We start from the raw sequence: 21,019 nt of genomic DNA, 5'->3' as shown, positions 1-21,019 counted from the left end.
GAGGACGGGGGTGGAATAACTACTCAGGCGTCTTGATCAACATTTGCATTACTCTGCGAAAGGGAATTCGGATAGTTGCGACTGGCTTGTAATGGTAGAACAAACCATGAAATGAGCAACGAAATCATTCAAAAGTAAATTGCATGCCCAAGGCGTGACGCCATCTATAATCCACCGGCTATGATCAGAGGTCCTGCCGTCGAAGTCATGAGCCACCTCTCTTGCGTCTTCGTTGATTAGCACAGCAGTCCAAGCTGTTTCTACTCGCCCATCCTGTCACTTTGTCGCTAGATGATGGTGGTTTGTAGTCGATCCATGATGCTCCATTCGCGAGGCTCTAGGCCTCAGCCTACGTCTATGGTTTTTGAAATGCTTTGGAGAGTAAACAGAAGATGCCAGTCTCCAGGCGAACCAGGGTATGCTTCTCACTCTCTCTCTCTCGCCCTCATACACCTCTCCCCCATTCGCCTTGCCCTTATTCGTACAACAAGAGGTGCTTTCCGCACACCCAGTATCCATTGGAAACCCCGATAAACGCCCCTCAAGTAGTGATCCCTCCCGTTGCCCAGTGAATACTCCTCGTGCCGTGGCAGAAGTGAAATAGTATGGGGAAAAGCTCGATTCTGGGTTTTCCCCTTGGTGCTTGTCCCCCTCCCTCACTCGGGACGCGCGCCTTGTTCCGTGGGTCTTTGCCTCTTTCATGAATCCGATCATGTCGTGGAAAACTTCTCAGTCATTTGACTTTCGCGAAAATGTACAATGCTGCCCCCATTCGGGCCCCTGGTAAGAAATGCTTCGAAGAAAAAAGACAATCACCGCCTCGGTGTTGGCCGATAGCTAGAAAACAGACGGTTCATCCTCCAGGTCCCTCATCTATCGGACCTCTGGTTCTGAAGCTCGATTGTCTCATTGTATGTTTTCGAATGGCCGTTGGCGGACCCGTTGGCTCTGTGGCGGTCATTGTCGTCGTCACTCTCATCGGCCAGATCGGTCAGACCGAATTCGGCACCAGCCTCCTCATCGTAGGCCCTCATCAACCCTGTTGTATCGCCGTGACGGCTGCCAATGCTCATCCGGTGGGGGTCTCCACTCCGGCGTGCCTGCATACTCAAACGAGTCTGAATTGTAGAGATCATGTCCGTGCCGGTGGCATCGTCGCCGCCGCGGCCTGCAACATACTTGTGTCCGTTCGGGTCAGATCTCGACAGGTTCAACAGGTAGACGCCGGTGAAAGTGACCAGGAAACCGCAGAGAAGGGATATCGTGTTGACCGTGTCGGTTGTATTGAAACCGCCGAAAAGGATGAAGGAGGCGCATAGGGTCATCGTCGTGAAGGTAACGTAGTAGAGGGGGTTGACACTACATGGTCCTCGGTTAGCGCTATTTGGCAATCACAGGCTCGGCGTTCTTTGACTTACATGTTGGTGGGGAACTGAGCAAGAGCCTTGTTGAAGTAGTTCATCTGCGTCAGAATGCAAACGGTGGTGAGGATCATGAAAACGTAAGTCGAAGGGTGGCTGAATTGATTGTTTCCGGCGAATGTGAGCTTGAGGGCGATTCCAAAGGCCTTGACAGACATGACCGAGACTGATCCAACAGTTGAGCAAATGGAGAGATAGATGATCGGATTCTTCTTTCCGTGGAGCGGCGCAACTCTGTAAATCATGACCACTGCGAAGACGGTAACAGTGAAGGCATACAACAAAAAGCCTAACAAAGGGATTAGTCCTCAGGCGCATTATTATGCAGAATTATTGACATACCCGGCTGAATGGCGTAGTGCAGGATCTGGTCAACAGTCTGGATATCTTCATCTGGGGGCGCATGCAGCACAATGATGACGGCGCCGATTAAACAGATTGCACTGCCCAAGCGACCCAGAACTCCAAGCTCCTCCTTCAGGAAGTATGAACCCAGAACGGCACCGATCAGGACAGAGAGAGCTCCAAGAGGTGTAACGAGAATGGCTGGCGCGAATGCATAGGCAGCAAAATTGCAGATTTCTCCAACGACCACTACCCATGTGTTAGCCGCTTCGTCGCCTTTCGTCGAGGTCCTAATGCAGACTCACAAGTTGAGATACCAGCCCACCAAACCGGGCTCTTCAAATATACGAATCCGTCACCCTCAAAGCCATGACGTTCTTCTGCTTGCATAAGACCCTATAGCCATAGGTTAGCTCCCATACAGTGTAGGACTAATTGTAAGTAGTGCCAAGGGCAACTCGAGCGATCAGGAACCGCGCGTACCTTTTTCGTAACCACGAAACTAATACCTGTGAGACGAGCATTGTCAGCGATGTAGCCTACGAGAAACTGTGGGAAAGGAATGCATACCAATGGCTAAACTGGATGCCATGGCGAGGCCTAGGCCAATGTATCTGCGCGGGTGGTCTGTCAGCGATTTCGAGTTCCGAGGCCAGGTGGACGTATGGGCAGGGTCTGGAGGGCGACCAAAAGGCCGACCGAGTCGCAAACGTACTTCTCGTCCAACATCATCTTGCCAAAAAATGAGCGCGTCGACTGCGACGGACAGCGAAAAGAGCGTCGGTGGTGATTAGAGGTGTGCGCCGAGGCAAGTGCGGTCGCTGTAGAGAGTGTCGTGTCCCGTGAAGGGGAGCTTGCGAGGCTCGCGCCGGGCGAGGTAGAGAGAGATTTGGAGTGGTAGGTCGAACCTCGTCAGCAGCGACACATGGAAATCTGGAACCCGGGGGACTCTAGGTAGTCGGGGAGTTGTGATTGAGAAGAGATAGAGAGAGAGGAGATGGGCGTTCGTGATGGATCGTGGCCGTTCGTCGTCGAGTTCGAGTGGAGGGGATTCGAAATTGAGTCGAGGGAGTCGTCGTGGTCTTGGTGTCACTGAGAGGTGTGTCGGGGTCGGGGATGGTTGGTTGGCGCAAATGGAAAGCCGAAAGGGGAGGGAGAGTGTTTCGTGGGATTTTGCAGATAAAACTGTGAGAGTGGTACGTAGCGTGACAGGTACCTCTCGAGGGTTCTCGAGGTGCGGCAATACCGCAAGGCGAGGCGATGCAGAGGCAAACAAGGTATTGGCGGTAACGGGATGGCAAGGTACCTTTGCTGCATCGGTCGATAAGTGAGGTACGTCAGGTATCCGTCCAGTGCTCCGTATCTTGGTGTCAAGAGTATGTGTAGACAGGTACCTTTTCTTAGGTAAGGCAAGCAAGTGGTGGGATCTTGGGAATACTGAGGTGCAGGAAAAAGGTGGTCTTGTCTGACTTCCCGGTGGGTAGGTGCGTGTCGAGGAATGCCAGCCAGCCAGATAGGGACAGGTTTGAGTTTCAGAGGCCCCTGGGAAGGGTTGAAGAGGTGCCCTGCAGCGAAATGTGAAGCAGGACAGGTCACCTAGGTATCTGATCCATACAGACAGAGGTGTTTGGTATTGCTATGCCTCCAATCACTTTTGTCCATTACCTTAGGTGACCCAGGTATCTCCTGTTGGGCAAACCTGGGTTGGCAGATTAGAGCATACGCGTTCTTGACGATAGCGCACTTTCTCTTCTTCTTTTTTCCTTGTGCTATTCAGCTGGGGTCGTCGTGGTGCTCGAATATTAGCTACCTACCTAGGCGAATAGTTACCTAGCGCTACCAATGAGAGGTACCTGTGGAAATACAGCCCCAAAAAGGTGACTTTGTCCCTAAAAATACCAGACGGGCCTGCGCGAAAGAACGGGAACGAACTTGGCCGCGGATGCCAGACTTGTTGAGCGCGGGTGGGGTTTAGCAAGGTACCTTAGCTACGGCTACCTGACTGAACAGGTACTTACCACACTACCTACATGTGGGCTGCTCGTCGACCGGACGGGGGAGAGGGTCGAGGGGCTGAGGCCGACCGGACGGGGGGCTACTGCCGCTACTTCGTAGAGGAAAGGGCCAGGCCAAGCTGTCCATTTTGGACCTTGCAGTGGGCACGCCTTAGAGGCACGGGGGAGCGCCGAATTTTTCTGTCATGACCAAACGCTCAGCCTGGTGGGTTTGGCCCGACTTGGTTTGGTCCAGTCCTCATTAGCAGACCACGATGTTGTACAAACATGCCTTGGACTGATACAACATGCAACGATTCAGGGCAGTGGCCAATACATACTTGAATCTTATACACCTTGGGCACACCAGCAGTGCGAGCAGAAGCCTTGGACGGGTGTCGGACGGAATTCAGTGAGGATGGAACAGGCTTCGCATGCGATTTTGGACGGAAGGCGATTTCCTGACAGGGACGCCAAGACTTCGTTGCTTCTTCGTCCGTACCGTTTTCTTCTTATGTGTTCAAACTCTCTTGTTCTTCTCCTTCATCTACCCATGTCTATCCATGCATCCAACATATCTCACCGTCTTCTCACTATGCTAGCTATCAAAGCATCTCACGATGCCTTCACCCTGCCTAGCATACTAACTCTTATCCTCCATCACTGAGGTCATCGCAGAGCCGGCAAGCAGGGGCTCACAAGTCACAACTGGAAACTACGTAGTACTACCTGTGCTAACGCAACTCGACTCAACTCCGACAGGGGTGTTAAGGGCGCCAAAGGAGGACACCACCTCTATCCGCAGGGGGCCGTGGTTGGCAGCAAACTCCCACGACTCCCCCTAAAGTCTCCCCAAGTCTCCAGACCTTCTCCTCCTGGAGTGTCAGTCTTGAGGGGCGGTTCCTTGGTTAGTCTCGTCCTCGATCCACGCTGAGCCCATGAGCCCCTGAACGAAACGGACTGCAGTCAGCAGAGTACAGCCTACAGGAGACTCTCGCTCAACCTTCAATGAACACCCACTGGCATGATGTCTTCAGTGTTATGTACGTATACACAGCAAAGAAATATCACCCTTCTTCCCTGTGAACAGCAGGGCCTATACGAAAAATGATAGGAGGCTTGGTCCTCTCGGCCATCAGTCGACACTATCCGTACAGAACAAGTCAGTGCTTTCTCCTCCACCCCTGCAAATCTCCATACGAAGATCCGATCCACGAGAGAAATCGGCATTTCTATTTTTCTCTCACAACCCATGTGGGGTCCCATTGAAACAGGTTCATTACGAATGACACTGTGACTGCTGACTGCTGCCTCCCCTGGACTGGACACCACCATCCGCCGTCTCCCAGTTCCCCCTCCGAACCCACAATGGCACCCACGGGTCTCGACATGACCACCAAAACTGGCTCTCGTTAATTAAACCAACAGCCACAGCCACCATCTCACTCTTTGGCCATCCTTACCGCGCATCCTTAATGCGGAAGCCGTCGTCGTCACTCGTCACTGCCCATCTTGCCAGTCTGTCACCCAGCGGACGGGAATATCTCGAGTCCGCTTTGCCGATAGGGCCCGAAGCCGGCGACGGTCTGCCGTTTCTCTGTCTCTATCTCTGTCTTTTCTTATCCACCTGAAAGACAGTGAGATAGAGAGACTCAGGTACCACTGATCAGTCAGCCATCAAGCAGATGACTGGAGACTCTGCCCGTCTGCCCCCTTCCCCTTCCATACATCCCAAGCCCTTCCAAGCCCTTTCGTCGTGTCAAACCCTTGATTTCCCTTACCATATCTTAGGTAAGAGTGCCCACGACAAGAGGAATGAAAGGCGCGATTCCCATGCCGTAACTCGTGACCAACGCCTTTTGCCTTTCACATGGGACCGTCGGCCCTAGGTGCCTAGGTAATGCGGATTGGGCTCAATACAAGTGATAAACGGTAGCCATGATACGGAGTACCATTCACTTAACTCGAAATACGAGACCGTTCGCTCCCCCTGTCAATATCTCAAGCTGGCCCTCACATCGTCCCCCGGATCCCCCATCCGAGCCGTTAGAAACAATCAAGCAAGAGAAATGCGTCTGTCACTGACAGCTCGTTTCCTCCACTGCCGCACGCAACCCATACATTTCAATTAACGGCCCTGGAAGAAGGGAAGACCAGGTGGAGTAGAGAGGGGGGGGCTCAAGCAAAGTGGCAACCACGGTAGAGGTAGCGCATTGAGCGCGAACGGTCGTCGAAACGAAGCCCACCACCCAAAAAGTTCGGTTACGGAGGCGACCTACCCGTAAGTCTACCACTATCTGTCCTCTTAGGAATTGGAGAAGCGAGACAGGAAGAAGAAAACGAACGAGCGTATGTCGCAAAAAAACCGGACAGAACAATAGCAGGGATTCCCACGTCTTGTCACCGTTCCAGGGGGTATGCCGTCCAAGTTTCCAACGGCAGCAAACTACTCAAGGGGAACTCTATCACTCTCCGTACCTGATCAACACGTCTGCAACGTTTTTAATATATGTAGTTTGAGTACGGATACCTAGCTATTAGCGTCTGTGACGGTGCGACTATGTGTGTGCCCATACTACCACACACAGAGTTCCAACAAGGCCAGAAAAACTCCATCACTGGCAGACCTTAATCTTACCAGCTAAATCACCCAAAACCGTGATGTACCTTCCCTCCCCAGTGACTGCTAGCTCTCAATCACCTGCGGAAAACGCTGGAGCTCTGCCTTTGCAAGGGGTGTGGGGGGCTGACTGCTTATATCCCCGTGCCAATCTTCATGCTGTCATGGCTTTTGGACGTCTACTAGGGAGCCCTAGAAAAGCTTCGAGAAACCATGGAGGCGCACTATAAGACGAACAAGAAGCGTTCGCGCAAAAGAGCCAGTCCAGTATTGACATGGCTTAACGGCCAGACTGTGACTGTGATGACATTTAAGGAAAATGAAGCTCAGGTGCGAGTGTAGCCGCTTGTTTAGACAATGACACGCAAAGCCCCTCATCAAGGCAAGTAAAATATGCGTATTCTTCGTCAAATAACTCAGGTATAACTATTCCGGTTGCTCTGTTCGAGAAAATCAACGCCTCAGCTCGATGCTCTGAAATATTCTTCTTCGAGCCAGAGCCCCAAAGTGACTGATCATCAAGTAGATATCCCAACGGATGCAGATGTTGATCTCGTCCAACTCTTTCTCGAAAAAAGACAGACGTACACTTCACCTTGCTGAGCGGGCCGTTCTTGGTGACCACATCCATGACCACCCCTCAAATCCTTGAGACGTCTTATTGTACAAGAAAGATCGACCATAACCACGAAGATGATCGCATTGCTTTTGAGACCCATTCTACGCCAGAATCCACCAATATCGCAAGAGAACAGAGGGGGTATCGAAAAGCTCCGGGGAAGGACGGCATTAAGGGTATGTCGTTCATGGAATTGCCAGGTCACCGCCTGGGGATGGTTGGAAATTGGAAAAGCTGTAAGTCAGTGGGAATAACAATTCTGGAAACCTACCTCGAGGGCTATATGGTCGCTCCGATTGCGATGCCCTACTTGCCGGGTGTATCATCCATGTTTTTTTTAAATGTTGGCGATCATGGAATCAAGCTGTTTTGTGGCCTAGTCGCCGGACTGGTCTACGGCGGGAAGGGGAAGCCCCGTGGACCTAGATCCGGTCGCGTTGAGTGACACACCAAAGGGGGGTTAGTTGGGATGTTACCCAAAGCTCATGGGCGACGACGCTTGACGTCTAGCACTAAGTTAGCTCATCATGTTCAGAGTCTTTTAAGCCTCTTGAGCGTACCTTGTTGAGCTTCAGCATCCAGCAGGTCGTCCACATCCGACCTCTGGCGTTTGCCAGAAGCTGAAGGGGACTCTACGGCAATCTCGTCATCCCCTTGCCCGGAGAATTCTCTCCAGTCAATCTCCGCTAGCCCATCATCTTCGTCGACAACCTCGGCTTCAACAACCTCGGCTTCAGGTAGGTCGGCGTTGAGATCAAGCTCGTTCTCGTAGGTGACCTCTTCGTCGCCGTTCAAGGTAGACGTGGCACTGGTATCGGGGGTTACCTTTTCTGCGAAGCTCTCATTGGCGTTTTCGACGATCTCATCTGCGATGATTGCTGCGTCTTCGTCGTCAAACGTGTTCTGTGCGTCAATAGCAGTGCCGAGAACAGCTGCGTCTTGCATTTCCGAGGCGAGTGGGTTAGATTCATCAATCTCTGGAGCTTGGGTTCTAGCGTCAGCGTCTGCAGTCGAAGAAAATGTAATGCTGGAATCTGAACAAGAATGCAAATGGCGGGACGTTCTTCGCGAGAGGAGTCTCTTGGGAAGCGCCAAATGCGAATTGCTAAAGAGAGAGCGCCCTCGCTGTCGAGCAGACTCCTTGGCCACTCGCACCAAGGTCTCGAATCGAAAGTCGTCTTCCTCCGCCATTTGGTCTGCGACAAAGGTCGAAGTACAAGTGGCGCAGAGACAGAAATTAGGGAAGAAGCATTGAGTGACTTGAGAAAGGTCGTCTTTACCTGCCTCCCCATTCTCTTGGGGCTGCTGATCCTCCGTTGCATCTTCCACGTCACCGCTGTCTTCAACAACGCTCAGGTCTGCAACTGCGGTGGTTTCGTCCATCAGAGAAGCTTCGGTATCAAGCATGGTAGCCTCAGCATCCGGCATCGAGATAGCGCTCTCGTCTTGCTGCAAGGGGTTCTCCTCAAGTGCGTTTTGCGACTGGATATCGTCTTCTCCGGTAATGCCATCACCGACATCGTCATCTTCGTTGATCTCCTCATTTTCGCCTTCAGCCTCGTCCAAATTGTGCTCACCATGTCCGCTCACGGCGGGAGACTGCGGCCAAGAGGCAGCATCGGCGTTATCTTCTTCCCCTATCAGGTCAGGCTCATCATCCATGATCTCGAGTACCTCGCTCTGTGCGCGAGATGCGAAATAGTAGCTAATTTCATCGAGTCCTTTGCCATTGTAGGCATCGTCAACGAGGGAAAGCCAGCGCTTCTTGCAGTTCGGCCGCGTTGTCAAGTAGGCGTAGAGGGGCTTGGATGCATCGGCATTCTGGTTTTTGACCAGTGAGTCAAATACGGAAATTATCTGGCCCAACGTGATGTCCGAGAAGACTTCTGCTTGGCTGGACTTTGGATATGTTAGCAGAGCTTGTGTTTCAGGCGGATGAGAACGTACTTCAGTGAACTCAAGGCCAAGCTCGTCGATTTGGAACACAAGTTCGTCAAAAGGGCCCAACTCATTGGCAAGCTCTCGACGGAAGCCTGCCAATACACCCTCCATTTTGCAGTGCAATAGAGTCAGATCATTGAAGAAACACTCCTTGCCTTGGCTGTCTGGGGACCCATAGAAGAATGGATAGTCGATGCCCTTGTACGAGACAGTGATAACGGGGATGTCCATCTCTTCGTGAGTCGGCGTCTCAGCCGATACGGACGATCGCACGTCGGCAAGAACTTCGTCATCGAATTCCACGTGCTCGGGAACAGACAAGTCTTCAGCAACTGCGTCATAATCGTCGGCGTTGACGACATCATCATGATTCTCCTCATCATTGGCCTGGTCAGCGTCGGCAACGCCCATGATGCTCTCAAGCTCATCCTCCGGCTGCGATTCCGTATCTACGCCCATGGGATGATCTTCAGCATCCTGTTTCGTCGGGAAATCGCCATCGATCTTTTGGTATTCTGGAGTATGCTCTGAACGCGTATCACTGGTACCCACTGTAGCATCGACTGTTGCTACGTTGCCGCCATCGTTGAAGTCTATCTCGTGCAGGTCATTGACTTCCGTATTGTCGGCTTCGGCAACTTGTTGTTCATCTAGGCCAGCATCAACATCGGCCACGTCAAATACGTCAAGATTTGCGTCCAAGTTGTTTGCATCGTTTGAAGAGTCCGCAAGCTCTTGATCGACTTCGTGAGCTTCCGTTTCTTGTTCCCCAGCACTGTTCGCAGGGCTCAGGCCGCCTCGTGGGAGGCTGTCCTTCTCTTCCACTAGTTGCCATTCATCTTTCTCGAGAGTGATGTGGCTCTCATCCTGGCTATTTTCGTCTTGACCGTCCTTGACCTCGTTGTCTTCGTGCTCATTTTCCTCGTTCTGAGCTGCGTCTTCCTCGTTTGCCGGGCCGTCTTCCCAACTAATCTCATTCTCGGCGGTCAACCCATCTTCAGGCTTGGCAACATCGGCGTAGGCAAGAGATTCATCTTCGTTCATGTAAGAGTCTTCAGCTTCTATCGCGCTAATAGAATCAACGCCATGCACTTGAAGCTCATTAGTGGGGTCTAGGTCGCCTGGCTGTAGTGAGGCATCGGCGGCGATAGAAATAGCATCGATCTCCGCATCGACCTGTTGGCCGATGGTCTGGTTGTCCGGCTCTAATGCGCTCGTTCCAGTGTACTCCACTTCATCGGTGACAGGATGGGCGTTGGCAGGAAATGAGGTGATGTTAGAGCCTTCTACGACGACAGCAGGAGCTGCCGAATCGTCCTCCGAGTAGTCGATATACTCCTCGTGGAGTTGGCCCTCGAGGCCCAGGGCTGGGGCTGCTTCAGTAGTCATCCCTGCTACAACTGGGAAGTTGTAGAGCGATGTTCGGTTTCGCGGTAGGTATTTCGTTGCCTCTGTCGGGACGCTTGTCTCTTTGTCTGGCAGGTTCGGGCTGTAAGGATTCGGATGTCCGCTCGATGGCGCTGACGAAAGCTCAATAGTCAGGTATCGGTTGAATGTCACGTCGGTAGTGATTCGTATGCCTAGAGATCTGAGTCTCCGGTACGCTATCGTTTCAAGGTGTCTTCGTAGGTATGGACTGAGGGAGGAAAGGGAGCTTTGGTAACAAAGAGTATGGATATGGCGAGTTGAGGCCAAGCAGTGCGGATGAGGTGGAGTTGACCAAAGCGCGTGGGAATTTAAAAAAAGGTCCCAGGTGCAGCCCCTCTACGTGCCGTAAGCGCAGGTTGACGCGCCTTCTGGAGGCAGCTGCCGCTTTACCACTTTTGGACTAGCCTCAGCTGCTGTACGTAAGGTAGCATGGTCAGTGCACTGGCCAGATTCACAATTCCGACCTCAATATTCAAGCTCCCAGTGTGGTCCCTCCTTTGGCGTGGACCTTGAAGTCGAGTTGCGACAGTCCACCTACATCTCCAATTCGTCCTATACCTCTCATCATACTCCGTCAAAATGGTAAGAGGAATCTTTCGGCTGCTGCACTTTCCGTATCGACATGCTTACACCTTCAGGTCGTCCTCGCAGCTTCGATTTGCACCCGCGGCGGGAAAGCTGTCCTCTCCCGCCAATTCAGGGAGATGCCACGATCCCGCATTGAAGCCCTCCTCGCGTCCTTCCCGAAGCTCGCCGACAGCGGCACCCAACACACGACCGTTGAACAAGACAATGTGCGCTTTGTCTATCAGCCCCTGGACGAGCTTTACATGGTACTCATTACCAACCGCCAATCCAACATTCTCCAAGACATCGATTCCTTGCACCTGTTCGCTCAGGTTGTGACCAGCACATGCAAGAGCCTCGACGAGAGAGAGATTCTGAAGAATGCATACGAACTTCTTAGCGCCTTCGATGAGCTGGTAACGCTGGGATACCGCGAGAACTTGACCATCAGCCAGATCAAGACCTTCCTCGACATGGAGAGTCACGAGGAGCGGATCCAGGAGATCATCGCACGAGTCCGTCTAGCCGATACCCAGCATGTTGAGATACATGATACTGATCGTGAGAATAGAACAAGGAGCTGGAGGCGACAGAGGAGCGCAAGCGGAAGGCCAAGCAGCTGGAGATGCAGCGGAAAGAGTCGGCTCGAGCTGGCCGTGTCGGTGGTGGAATGCCCAGAACACCCAACTACCCGACTTACACCCCACCTACGCGCCCGACCCCGACGGATACGTACGACTCGTACGAAGCTGAGAAGAACAAAACCTTCAACAAGTAAGCGACCCTTGGATATGCGTGGCGGAGGCTGCTGGCTAACATCTACAGGCTGAGTGCCCCGAAGGGCAAGGGTATGCAACTCGGCAAGAAGTCGAAGACCACCGACATGTTCGAGCGCGTTCGAGGCGAAATGGGAGCCGAAGTCGATGATACCCCGCTTGTTACGCCAACCCCGGCTCACGTTCCCGAGCCTGCGGCAGAGTCTCGTGTTTCCTCTACTCTTGACCGGGACGCCATTCACATCGTGGTCAACGAAGCTATTAGTGCTAAGCTGTCGAGAGAGGGCGCCCTAAACTCCCTTGCGATAAGCGGTGACCTGAACCTTCGTATCTCGGACCCAAGCTTGACAAAGGTCAAGCTGAACCTGACTGCCAATGCCTCCCACGGTGCTCAGTTCCGCACGCACCCCAACGTCGACAAGAACCTCTTCAACAGCTCCAAGACCATCCAGATGAGCAACACCGCGCGTGGCTTCCCTATCAACCAGTCCGTTGGTGTCCTGCGTTGGAGAGCAACGGCCAAGGCAGACGATACTAGCGCTTGCCCCATTACATTCACTGTTTGGATCAACAAGGATGCAGACAAGTACAACATGACCGTCGAGTACGAGCTGACGGGCGGGGACACGTTGAAGGACGTTAGCGTGATCATCCCTTACCAGGCCAGTGAACCTGTGGTATCGAGCTTTGATGCCTCGTATGAGGTTTCTGGCGACTCGCTGGAGTGGAACATTGGCACGGTTTCGGACGAGAACCCTAGCGGTTCTTTCGAGTTCGAGGCCGAGACCAATGACGAGAACGACTTCTTCCCAATGACAGTCAGGTTCTCAAAGACCTCGCCCTTCATCGATGTTGATGTAAGTCACGACTCTGGCAGTTTGATGTCCCAGAAAGCTAATGCACATACTAGGTTACCACTGTCTCTTTGATTGAAGAGGACGAGGAGGTTACCTTCTCGAAGGAGATCAAGTCTCACGCAGACAACTTCTTAATCGAATAGAATGCAGGTACTTTTAGATTGAGATTGGAGCGGGATAGTCAGGGGTAGCAAAAGCTCGGCGCCAACTGATGAGTTTTCCAAACAGCGGGTTGACTTGCGGTGCTGGGAAACGGCCATGATATTTGGCTGCATGAAATGAAATGTATCTTAGAGAGTCTAGGGGATGCGAAAGCCTCGAGTAAAAGAAGTTATTCACCTTGTCGACTAACATCATCTTTGCCCTGGAATTGACTGCTGCACTGAAAACAAAGTGTTCCATTTCGATCAAGGTGCTGATCCACCACGTCTTGCAGTGACAGTGTTGCGCGGGGCGCTAACTCATCCTTGTCAGTGGCAGGTACAACCTTGGGTGCAGTTCCCACAGAACGGACATTGGATTGAGAGGTACGGAGTACCTGCTTGATGTACCTCAACTCACTTCTACATTTGTAAAAGACGTGAGTGAACCTTCCAAACAACAACGGCTATTTGCGCGAAGCAGATTCGCCGATACCTAATTGAACTACGGACTGCACAGCTCGATTTCCTGAAATTCAATAACCAAACATCTGGTAATTTCTGTCAGCAAATCGTCCTACGGGACTAGCAATGGTCCTTCGAGGCGTCACCACTCCCCTGTCAATCCGGATAGCTTCGTATATCCGAAATGGATGAAGCCATGCAGCTACGGCACTACAGCGATACCAAGTTCGACCACCGCGTCGCCGAAGGCTTTCCATGCAGTAACCCAACGGTTGACCTCTCGGTCAGTTGGGACGCACACGGGAAAAATCTTTTGATCTACCGCCCAAGGGAACACGTTGTGTCCAAAATCCATCAGTTCGCGAAGCCCGGTCAACAGGCTCCCGAGCCCCAAGCTGTAAGATGGAAACCAGATGGTACGAAGATGCACTCAATATACCTATAGAATTTTTTTTTTAATTTGATCACAGGGCAGTTCCTTGCTGTTGGCTGGAGCGACGGATACGTGAGGTTGATGGGCCTGGAGAACAACAAGGCTGCACATCACATTCGCGTCTGTGGAGACGACACAGCGACGCCAAACATCACTCACATCGGTTGGTCGCGCAACATTGTGGGCAGGCCGCAGAAGATGGCCCGGCAGTCGCCTGCGCAGCCATGGCAAAAACTCATGTCAGAGGAGCTGAATTTGCCCGGCAGCCCGGCCCCGTTGGATCTACCCCGAGAACTCACCTTCTTGGAGGTAGACTCTGCCTTGCCAAATATCAGTCCTCTACCTAGTTCCAGTGCTGGTGCAGGGTAAGTGAAGTCTGCCATGGTTCAGATGTCGTTACTGACTGTGGCTTTAGCGAAGATGGCCTGGTGTTCACCTTGAGAACTGGCATAGACTTCCTGTTCCAGCCCTTCAACACAGAAGATAGTGACCAAGTCTTCGTCATGGTGGTAGGCACAAGCGATGGGCGCCTCCATCTCAGCATCTATGATTCCTTCATCATCGGTGACTTCCGATATACGCTTCCAAGTTCCATGTACAGACCAGGCGTTCTCCAGCTCATTCAACATGCCTCTCATCCAGAAGTTTCCACTCACACTCTCCTCCTGAAATCCTCAGCCGACAACGACCAGGCAGTATACTTGGTTCCCATGGATCTGCCCTTTATACCCTCATCCCCCATCAACATCTCTCTCCTGGCGTCAAAACTCACTACGTTACAGAAGCTGCTGCGTTATGTGAAGCAGACGCAGCTCCACATGCAAGTAGAGTATAAGAACACAAGAGAACTACCGTCCAAGTTCTTGCGTAGTGTTGAGGGAGACCTGGAACAGATAGCACATGGGCCGACGAACATTGTTCAAGCTCTTTTCCATACGGTTGTCACTGGCCATGCGCATGAGCCCCTCCGAGAATGGTTGGTCGACAGTTTAGCTGAGCGCGTAAGTAGACGCTTTTCTCGCTATGTGATTCATTTCTGACAACATCTCAAGGGCCACAAACGCTGGGATAAGGCTGTGACGGCAGGACTGGAGAACCTGCGTGGTTTGATCCATGAAAATTTACTCCCGTCGTTGGAACGATGTGCCATCATACTCAGCCGCCTGCGTGGACTTGCTCAGTTTTACGACTCACGCGACGACATTGGCTTCTCTGTGGCCCAGATCACTCGCGCAATGGATATCGTATCTTGCCTCACAATGGTCGGACACAAGATTCTCCTGAACGTCATGGACGAACTGGACCTCTTCCATGCCTTCTCTACATGGATGCGGTTCCAGATTGACCGTTTTGCGGCCCCAAACTCGGCGAGCGAAGAACTGACAGAGAAGGAGGCTACAATGGAGAACAGCAAGGTCCTTGTCTACGTGCAGCGCTACCTTGTCGAGAGCCCCATGGTCATATTTTTGGACGAAGTAGCCACAGACGATTACTCGGCGAACTGGGAACGAGCTGAAAGCGGAAAGTCAATGCTCGAAGAGTTAGATACCCAACTCAAACGCCAGGAAGAGGGACAAGAATATTTGAAGGCCTTCCCGAACGTTGGCTTCCTCGTCGACTACCTTACTGCCCGCGTAAATGGAGTCTTCAAGGATATTGCCGAAGCACAAAAAAGGAGCGTTCGATTTGGTCAGCCGACAAAGATCGGATTGGGCCAGAAAATTGCAAAAATTGACTCTACCATGTGCTTGGAACGACAAGACGTAAGTCTTGAAATCTCTCAACTGTTGACACGTATAACTGACATTCTTTCAGGACGAAGTTTATGGCCTCACCTTTACCGCCCTGACTGGAGAGGGCCGGGACCAAGAGTGTCAGTACTTTCTCGCGAGAGCAAGCCGAGTCTCATACTAACAGCTTGATAGTCTTCATATTCCGAACATCTATCCGCATCATCAACGGCATCAGCAGCAGCGTTGCCACGACGGTTGCTGCTCTATCTGTAGACAATGGCAAGATCGCTGAGGTCAAGTTCATGGACAGCACTACGTTAGTTCTGCTCGTGAACATACAAGGTACACCAAGACCTGCATATCTTATAGCTCATCAGTAAGGCTTCTACTAAATCTCTCTCTAGGAAGCCCCGCCAATGTCATCATGGTACCTATACAGTCTCCCGCCATCAACTATGTTCCCTACCAAGAGAACGACTTACCAGTCTCTACACCCTTGACCAAACAAATTCAGACAGGGCTCGTCACGACCACACTCCCCGAAGACCAGTCCTTCACGCCGATACGGATGGACGTACAGAATGTCACGAACGCCCGCGGCGAAGTCCCGGCACGCGTGTGCCTCCTCGGCGCCAACCGCTCGGTCTACAGGGTCTTCAGCCTCGCGTCCAGCCATGACGACAAGGACGCTCCGCGAAAACCGGCTACGGCAACGGCAGCGGCAGCCGCACGCGGCGACTAGAAGTTGCCCGTGCCCCTATCGCCGGGTAACATGTTCAGGGTGCCGCCAAAGCGTTTTACGCCGCTCAGCAAGAAACGCATGGCTGTGCTGGGCACGCGGAGGCTAGAGGCAGCCAGGCTAGATGAGCTCTTTCATCGAGAGTAGGCTTATTAGAGTGGTATGGAGAGAAAATTACCTTAGCTTCATGACTTGGGATAGGTGAATGAGTGAATGAGAATATTTGACTGGAGAAAGCATTGCACGAGCCCTCCTTTTTCTACATCAACTTTGGCAAGCACGGAACTGCTGGGTGGGCGCCACACTGTTTTTTTCAAACTGCATTCTCGTACTCGTGACTCTACACGAAAATCGCTTGGATGTCCTCGATAACAAGGTGCCCTGACAGCGTGGAACGGGCTACTCGGTCTAGCTACCATTAAGTTTTACGAAGGCGGCAAGTTCAGCCACGGTCTGTCAAAGTCCTGGGAATAAAATAAACCTTGTTCTTCTACTGGACCAGAAGGTACTTTCCGGTACTCCAGAAAGGCACATAAGTTACCTAGCCGGGTGCTGGACCAATTTTACGGAGATAAACATCAAATAATCAAGGTTATAAAATTTTCCTATTTGAAGAGTTGTTTTCAGTATGTAGTGAGACCTGTCTTTGAATCCGTCCCACTGCCGTAGGAGTGATCTCTCCCATGAAGTCTATGCCCACCATACCCCAGGATTTGAGGACAGAAGCCTTCTTCGGAGACATTTGTCAGTCTCAGTTCACAGGTATGCCGTCTATTTCGTTCCTCTGCAGCTCGTACTCCCGAATTCGATATCGCGTTGTCTTGGCTCTCAACAAGCGCTTCTTCTATCTGGACAGGTGGTCTATTGCCTGTGGTCCCTCCGGAAGGAACTCGATAACGTCTTCATACCACTCCCGAAGTCCTTGCTTGTCATAGAGTTGGTAACGAATCTCTGATGTCTGCGCCTCACTCAGCGTTTGTCTTGCGTCGCTCGAACTCGCTAAAATAGCCTTGGATGTGTCCCACAGTTGGCACACATCGTACAGATTTACCAAAACCTAACGATCACGACGGCCGATAAGTTCCTCTTCTCAAGACGGTATTCATATTCGAATACGGACCCAACCACGACATGGACGAGATTGCCAACCACCCAGACGGAAATGGAGACGCCAGCTCCGTCATTGACAGCCAACTGACATTAGCATCATCAGACTCTGAACATTGGGCCAAGAAACATTACGAAGTCTTAGAGATGCTCGCGAATTACACCCCCCTCGGGACACAGGACGACACTACCCAAGTACTTCGTCTTTTCGCGGACAAACTCCCACTCAGCGGACAATTGGTTCTGCTCTCGGAGATTATGCGTTACAGAGACACTCCAGTCAAGCTGAGGCAGCTACGTGACTTTTTGGTCCAGGCTATCTTGATACCTCGTAGGTTATATACTCTATCCCCGCCATGAATCGAAGCTAACGCTTGGCTACAACTACCAAGTCAAAACTCATTCACAGCGCAGAACGGAAGACGACATCGTATCTTCGAGTTCCGGGGCAGACGGCCCAGGTTCACTTCTCGAGCAGCTCGAGTCATATGTCTGTGATTCAAAGTTGAGGCGGGACTGCCTCCTCCGGGATGGCGGCCAATGTGTCGTCACGAAGTATTTTGACAGGGGCTGGTCGGAGAAGAATTACTCTGGCCAGATGATGCCTCAGGGACGTATGAGCACCCTAGAATGCGTCCATATCATCCCCTTCCTGATTGGGGATTCTAACGAGCGGACGGCGATGGAGGTGAGTGAGATCGTTTGATTTTAATAGAAAAGTCCCCTTGCTATCCTATCAACTGCTAGAGGCGTCAGAATATCCGTCTCTAGTCTTCCTCCGATATCTGCGCCTTTTTGAAAGTATCCACGGGCGTATATGAGCAAGATAGAGTCAGATAGGCATTGCCGCCATCCAGCATTTTATGGGATATTACTAACAGAATCTAAAGGCTCGCGCGAATGCAAAGACTTGGTGGGCATTGTGGAGATACTTCCCGGAACTTAAAGGGAAGATCGGACCCGACACCATCAGTCAGACTGGCAACGCGTTTATGACGAATTCAGAGGTCCATGGCGATTTTGGGTATTTTGATTTCGGGTTCAAGCAGCAATATGGTTCGGTGAGTTGTCATGGTCTTTGTCAAAAGTGTTGGATCGCAACTGACCCCTTAGAGACTACGGAATACAACATTCGCTGGTTTTGCGCGTGGAATCCCGCCATCGACCTATTCAAAAACTACCCCAAAGTAGTAGAATTCACTTCTGCAGACTCTGGAATCCCCGAGCTACCAGACTCAATCTTCTTGGACGTGCATTATCGGGTTGGCGAGATACTTAATGTAAGACCTTCTCTCTCTCTCTCTCTCTCTCTCTCTCTCTCTCTCTCTCTCTCCTCTGTTCATTTTTCCCACTAACCTGTTCTACGTAGGAGTTCCAGCTCCAAAGACTCTCACTTGAATCGATTAGTCACATGAGGTTCTAGCCAAGAGGCATAAAAGTTGTGTCGAGGAGAAATATGTATAAATATCTAAGCCTCATGGCTATACCACAGCCGCATGTGGCTAACACATCCTCAATCCCAATAGACTACACACGCCCTCCAGACCAGTCTCACTTTCTCGACTTTGTAATCTCAAAAAACTCGGTGACACCCTGCACGACAGCCTCCACATTCATATTGACGAGCGGCATGCGGTCATACGAGTCCTCCTTCATAATCGCCACGAGAGCCAGGTACCGATCGACCTCGCGCAGCATGATAGGCCGCTGCGAGTCGTGCAGGACCATGCAGCTCTCGGCCCAGTTGCACGCGACCTGGTCCTCGACTTTGGCGTTCCAGGGCTCGGCCTCGAGACGCTTGCGCTGGCCGTCGGACCGCGGCCAGGAGCCGTAGACCTCGGTGATGTCGATGATGACGTCAATGTAGTCGGAGCAGATCTCGTACGAGGCCATGTCGGCCGTGGCGGAGTCGGTGGCGATGTAAATCTTGGAGAGCACGTCAAAGAGGTAGGCCTTTTCGAAGCGGCAGGTTCGGCACAGATTGGTGAGCATGGCCTCGAGGGTGCCGAGCTGGGGAATGAGCTTTTGGATGACCTTGGAAAAGGCCTCAAAGATGGAGTGATTATAGATGGACGTGAGGTGGAATGTGACGGGGGCGTTTTCGAAGCCGTGGTCAGAGAGCTCGTCCTGGATGCGGATGGTGATGTCGCGCTGAATGTCGAGCTTGTAGTCGTCCGAGAGACCATCGACCTTGTGGATAAAGACCTCGATGTTGATGTTCGGGTAGAAGCGCTGGAGGTTTAGGACCGTGGCGTTGAGACGGGCTACGGCTTCGAGATAGTCGTCCTGCGCATCAATCACCCAGATGAGGGCGCCAATCTCGCCAAAGATGGCGTCCATATCAAAGTTTGGGTTCTCAAAGAAGTCAATCTGACCAGGGAAATCCCAGACCTGGTAGTCCATGAAGGATCTGAAGATAGTCAGTGGGACAGGTTGCTCGTCACATTGGCTTGGTTTGAGGCCTTACGCCATGGAGTCCTTTTGAATACGAGCTGTCGACTCCAGGAAAAGCGTCTCATTTGGCGGGAGCTTATGAAAGACGACGCTCGATATTGATGACTTGCCGCTCCTGCCATTGTAATTGGTATGTAATCCATATGAAGCACCGGCATGGAGGGATGACATACCTTCTCTGACCCATCAAAAGGAGTCTGGGCTTGCCCTTTGCAGGGGGGCCCGGAGGCATTTCTACCATCTTGCTCGCATCCTGCGGCTGCACTCCTTGACTCTGATCGTAGACACGCTGGAGTGTTAGCCTAGCTGGACTTAAACGGCCGTTTGATCGCAAAGAACCCCCGTAAGAAGAAACACCTAAGCCATCTACCGCTTGGGACAGCATGGAATCTATAGAACGGGGCGATTTGTTCATTTCGCAAGGGGGGGGGGATCGTGTTGAAAGGCAACCAGCTTTCTTCGATGCGTAACTCGTGTATGCAGACAAGTCACGAGGGCTTGAGCGTGAGCGAGTTATAGTCTCGCCGGGCTGGTTGCAATGCCGTAGACTGCTTGCCCTTCTTTGTTTGTTGCTGTCTCGGGAAGATGGATGCCACAGACCGAGGGGACACTCGATGTTTGTGCGGATTCTTTGATGAGGTCGACCGGATCTCAAGCCTGGCAACGATCCGTGACGGGAATCGAGGCGAGTCTCTCAAACAAAACTTTTGCCAGCGAGGCCCTGGGAGCTCCCGCTTCCCTGGCTGACCTGCCACCAAACCCTCGCATCAACTCGCTCGCGGCTTCTCCAAGATGTCCCGATCTGAAAAGCTTGTTTTTCTCAGACACGTCGAAAGAATACGACCGCCATCGACGGACACACGCAGGAGAGATCTGCCGGCTCGAGGTCTGGCGCATCTTCGTAACAGAAAACGTGGCTGGGAAGCAGGGGCGGAAAGTTGAGAAAAAGTTGGCGTTCATGCGGTCTCCTTTCGAGAAGAATCATACGTCGATGCCCAAGAGCGTTGAACTAGCTTTGACTCGATGCTGATCTCACTGTCGTACAGACACCACATCATCCATGACACCGTGGCTCAGCCCTTCCCGCTTGATCTGACGAGGGACAGCGACCTGACTCCCCGTTCCCGCGGACGACCCATGCTGGCTCTCCTGTTGTCCGATGGCCTCCCTGGCATGACCATTGAGGTGACGCAGAAGGCCGACGCGTTGCGTATGCTGACAATGCTCGAGTCGCTCAGAACTTCCTTGTAAGAAGTGAATCTGTCTCCTCAAACGAGCTTGGGTCTGCTATGGAGCGTTCGAACCAAGAGTCAACCCTCAGTAGGCATATCCCGGATAGCCATATGGTTGATTCGTCTTGTATTCGGGACTGGTATGTCG

General features: G+C 52.1%; 9 protein-coding genes across 9 annotated transcripts; 5 read left to right on the top strand and 4 right to left on the bottom strand.

The window, feature by feature from the left end:
• Positions 1-869: 869 nt before the first annotated feature.
• Positions 870-2,498, bottom strand: CLUP02_03782 (uncharacterized protein; the record flags this gene model as incomplete). Its single annotated transcript, XM_049282799.1, has 7 exons — positions 870-1,359; positions 1,419-1,710; positions 1,764-2,015; positions 2,072-2,162; positions 2,250-2,275; positions 2,337-2,380; positions 2,482-2,498. 7 exons carry the CDS (start codon positions 2,496-2,498, stop codon positions 870-872), a joined length of 1,212 nt encoding a protein of 403 aa, XP_049139942.1.
• A 58-nt stretch (positions 2,499-2,556) lies between these two features.
• On the bottom strand, positions 2,557-4,307 carry CLUP02_03781 (uncharacterized protein; the record flags this gene model as incomplete). The annotated part of the gene is made up of 7 exons (XM_049282798.1): positions 2,557-3,129; positions 3,237-3,331; positions 3,386-3,535; positions 3,620-3,716; positions 3,785-3,961; positions 4,045-4,221; positions 4,287-4,307. The coding sequence occupies 7 exons, from the start codon at positions 4,305-4,307 to the stop codon at positions 2,557-2,559; spliced, it is 1,290 nt and encodes a 429-aa protein (XP_049139941.1).
• Positions 4,308-5,235: 928 nt separating this feature from the next.
• On the top strand, positions 5,236-7,444 carry CLUP02_03780 (uncharacterized protein; the record flags this gene model as incomplete). Its single annotated transcript, XM_049282797.1, has 10 exons — positions 5,236-5,344; positions 5,417-5,605; positions 5,684-5,805; positions 5,849-5,917; positions 5,970-6,041; positions 6,134-6,249; positions 6,349-6,496; positions 6,567-6,710; positions 6,846-6,887; positions 6,959-7,444. The coding sequence occupies 10 exons, from the start codon at positions 5,236-5,238 to the stop codon at positions 7,442-7,444; spliced, it is 1,497 nt and encodes a 498-aa protein (XP_049139940.1).
• Positions 7,445-7,482: 38 nt separating this feature from the next.
• CLUP02_03779 (uncharacterized protein) lies at positions 7,483-10,329 on the bottom strand (the record flags this gene model as incomplete). Its single annotated transcript, XM_049282796.1, has 2 exons — positions 7,483-7,505; positions 7,560-10,329. The coding sequence occupies 2 exons, from the start codon at positions 10,327-10,329 to the stop codon at positions 7,483-7,485; spliced, it is 2,793 nt and encodes a 930-aa protein (XP_049139939.1).
• A 618-nt stretch (positions 10,330-10,947) lies between these two features.
• Positions 10,948-12,711, top strand: CLUP02_03778 (adaptor complexes medium subunit family protein; the record flags this gene model as incomplete). Its single annotated transcript, XM_049282795.1, has 5 exons — positions 10,948-10,950; positions 11,007-11,450; positions 11,507-11,709; positions 11,761-12,568; positions 12,622-12,711. 5 exons carry the CDS (start codon positions 10,948-10,950, stop codon positions 12,709-12,711), a joined length of 1,548 nt encoding a protein of 515 aa, XP_049139938.1.
• Positions 12,712-13,357: 646 nt separating this feature from the next.
• Positions 13,358-16,081, top strand: CLUP02_03777 (anaphase-promoting complex component Cut20/Apc4; the record flags this gene model as incomplete). The annotated part of the gene is made up of 7 exons (XM_049282794.1): positions 13,358-13,589; positions 13,644-13,971; positions 14,022-14,607; positions 14,659-15,369; positions 15,422-15,479; positions 15,532-15,681; positions 15,744-16,081. 7 exons carry the CDS (start codon positions 13,358-13,360, stop codon positions 16,079-16,081), a joined length of 2,403 nt encoding a protein of 800 aa, XP_049139937.1.
• Positions 16,082-17,209: 1,128 nt separating this feature from the next.
• On the top strand, positions 17,210-18,608 carry CLUP02_03776 (uncharacterized protein; the record flags this gene model as incomplete). Its single annotated transcript, XM_049282793.1, has 5 exons — positions 17,210-17,516; positions 17,578-17,873; positions 18,076-18,246; positions 18,301-18,465; positions 18,555-18,608. The coding sequence occupies 5 exons, from the start codon at positions 17,210-17,212 to the stop codon at positions 18,606-18,608; spliced, it is 993 nt and encodes a 330-aa protein (XP_049139936.1).
• Positions 18,609-18,736: 128 nt separating this feature from the next.
• CLUP02_03775 (uncharacterized protein) lies at positions 18,737-20,054 on the bottom strand (the record flags this gene model as incomplete). The annotated part of the gene is made up of 3 exons (XM_049282792.1): positions 18,737-19,595; positions 19,653-19,754; positions 19,813-20,054. 3 exons carry the CDS (start codon positions 20,052-20,054, stop codon positions 18,737-18,739), a joined length of 1,203 nt encoding a protein of 400 aa, XP_049139935.1.
• Positions 20,055-20,662: 608 nt separating this feature from the next.
• Positions 20,663-20,890, top strand: CLUP02_03774 (uncharacterized protein; the record flags this gene model as incomplete). Its single annotated transcript, XM_049282791.1, has 1 exon — positions 20,663-20,890. The coding sequence occupies one exon, from the start codon at positions 20,663-20,665 to the stop codon at positions 20,888-20,890; it is 228 nt and encodes a 75-aa protein (XP_049139934.1).
• Positions 20,891-21,019: the final 129 nt, after the last annotated feature.

Source organism: Colletotrichum lupini, chromosome 2 (assembly GCF_023278565.1).
Source record: "Colletotrichum lupini chromosome 2, complete sequence".
Taxonomy (NCBI): domain Eukaryota; kingdom Fungi; phylum Ascomycota; class Sordariomycetes; order Glomerellales; family Glomerellaceae; genus Colletotrichum; species Colletotrichum lupini.
The sequence above is the reverse complement of the archived record's forward strand: the minus strand, read 5'-3'. Positions and strand labels throughout refer to the sequence as shown.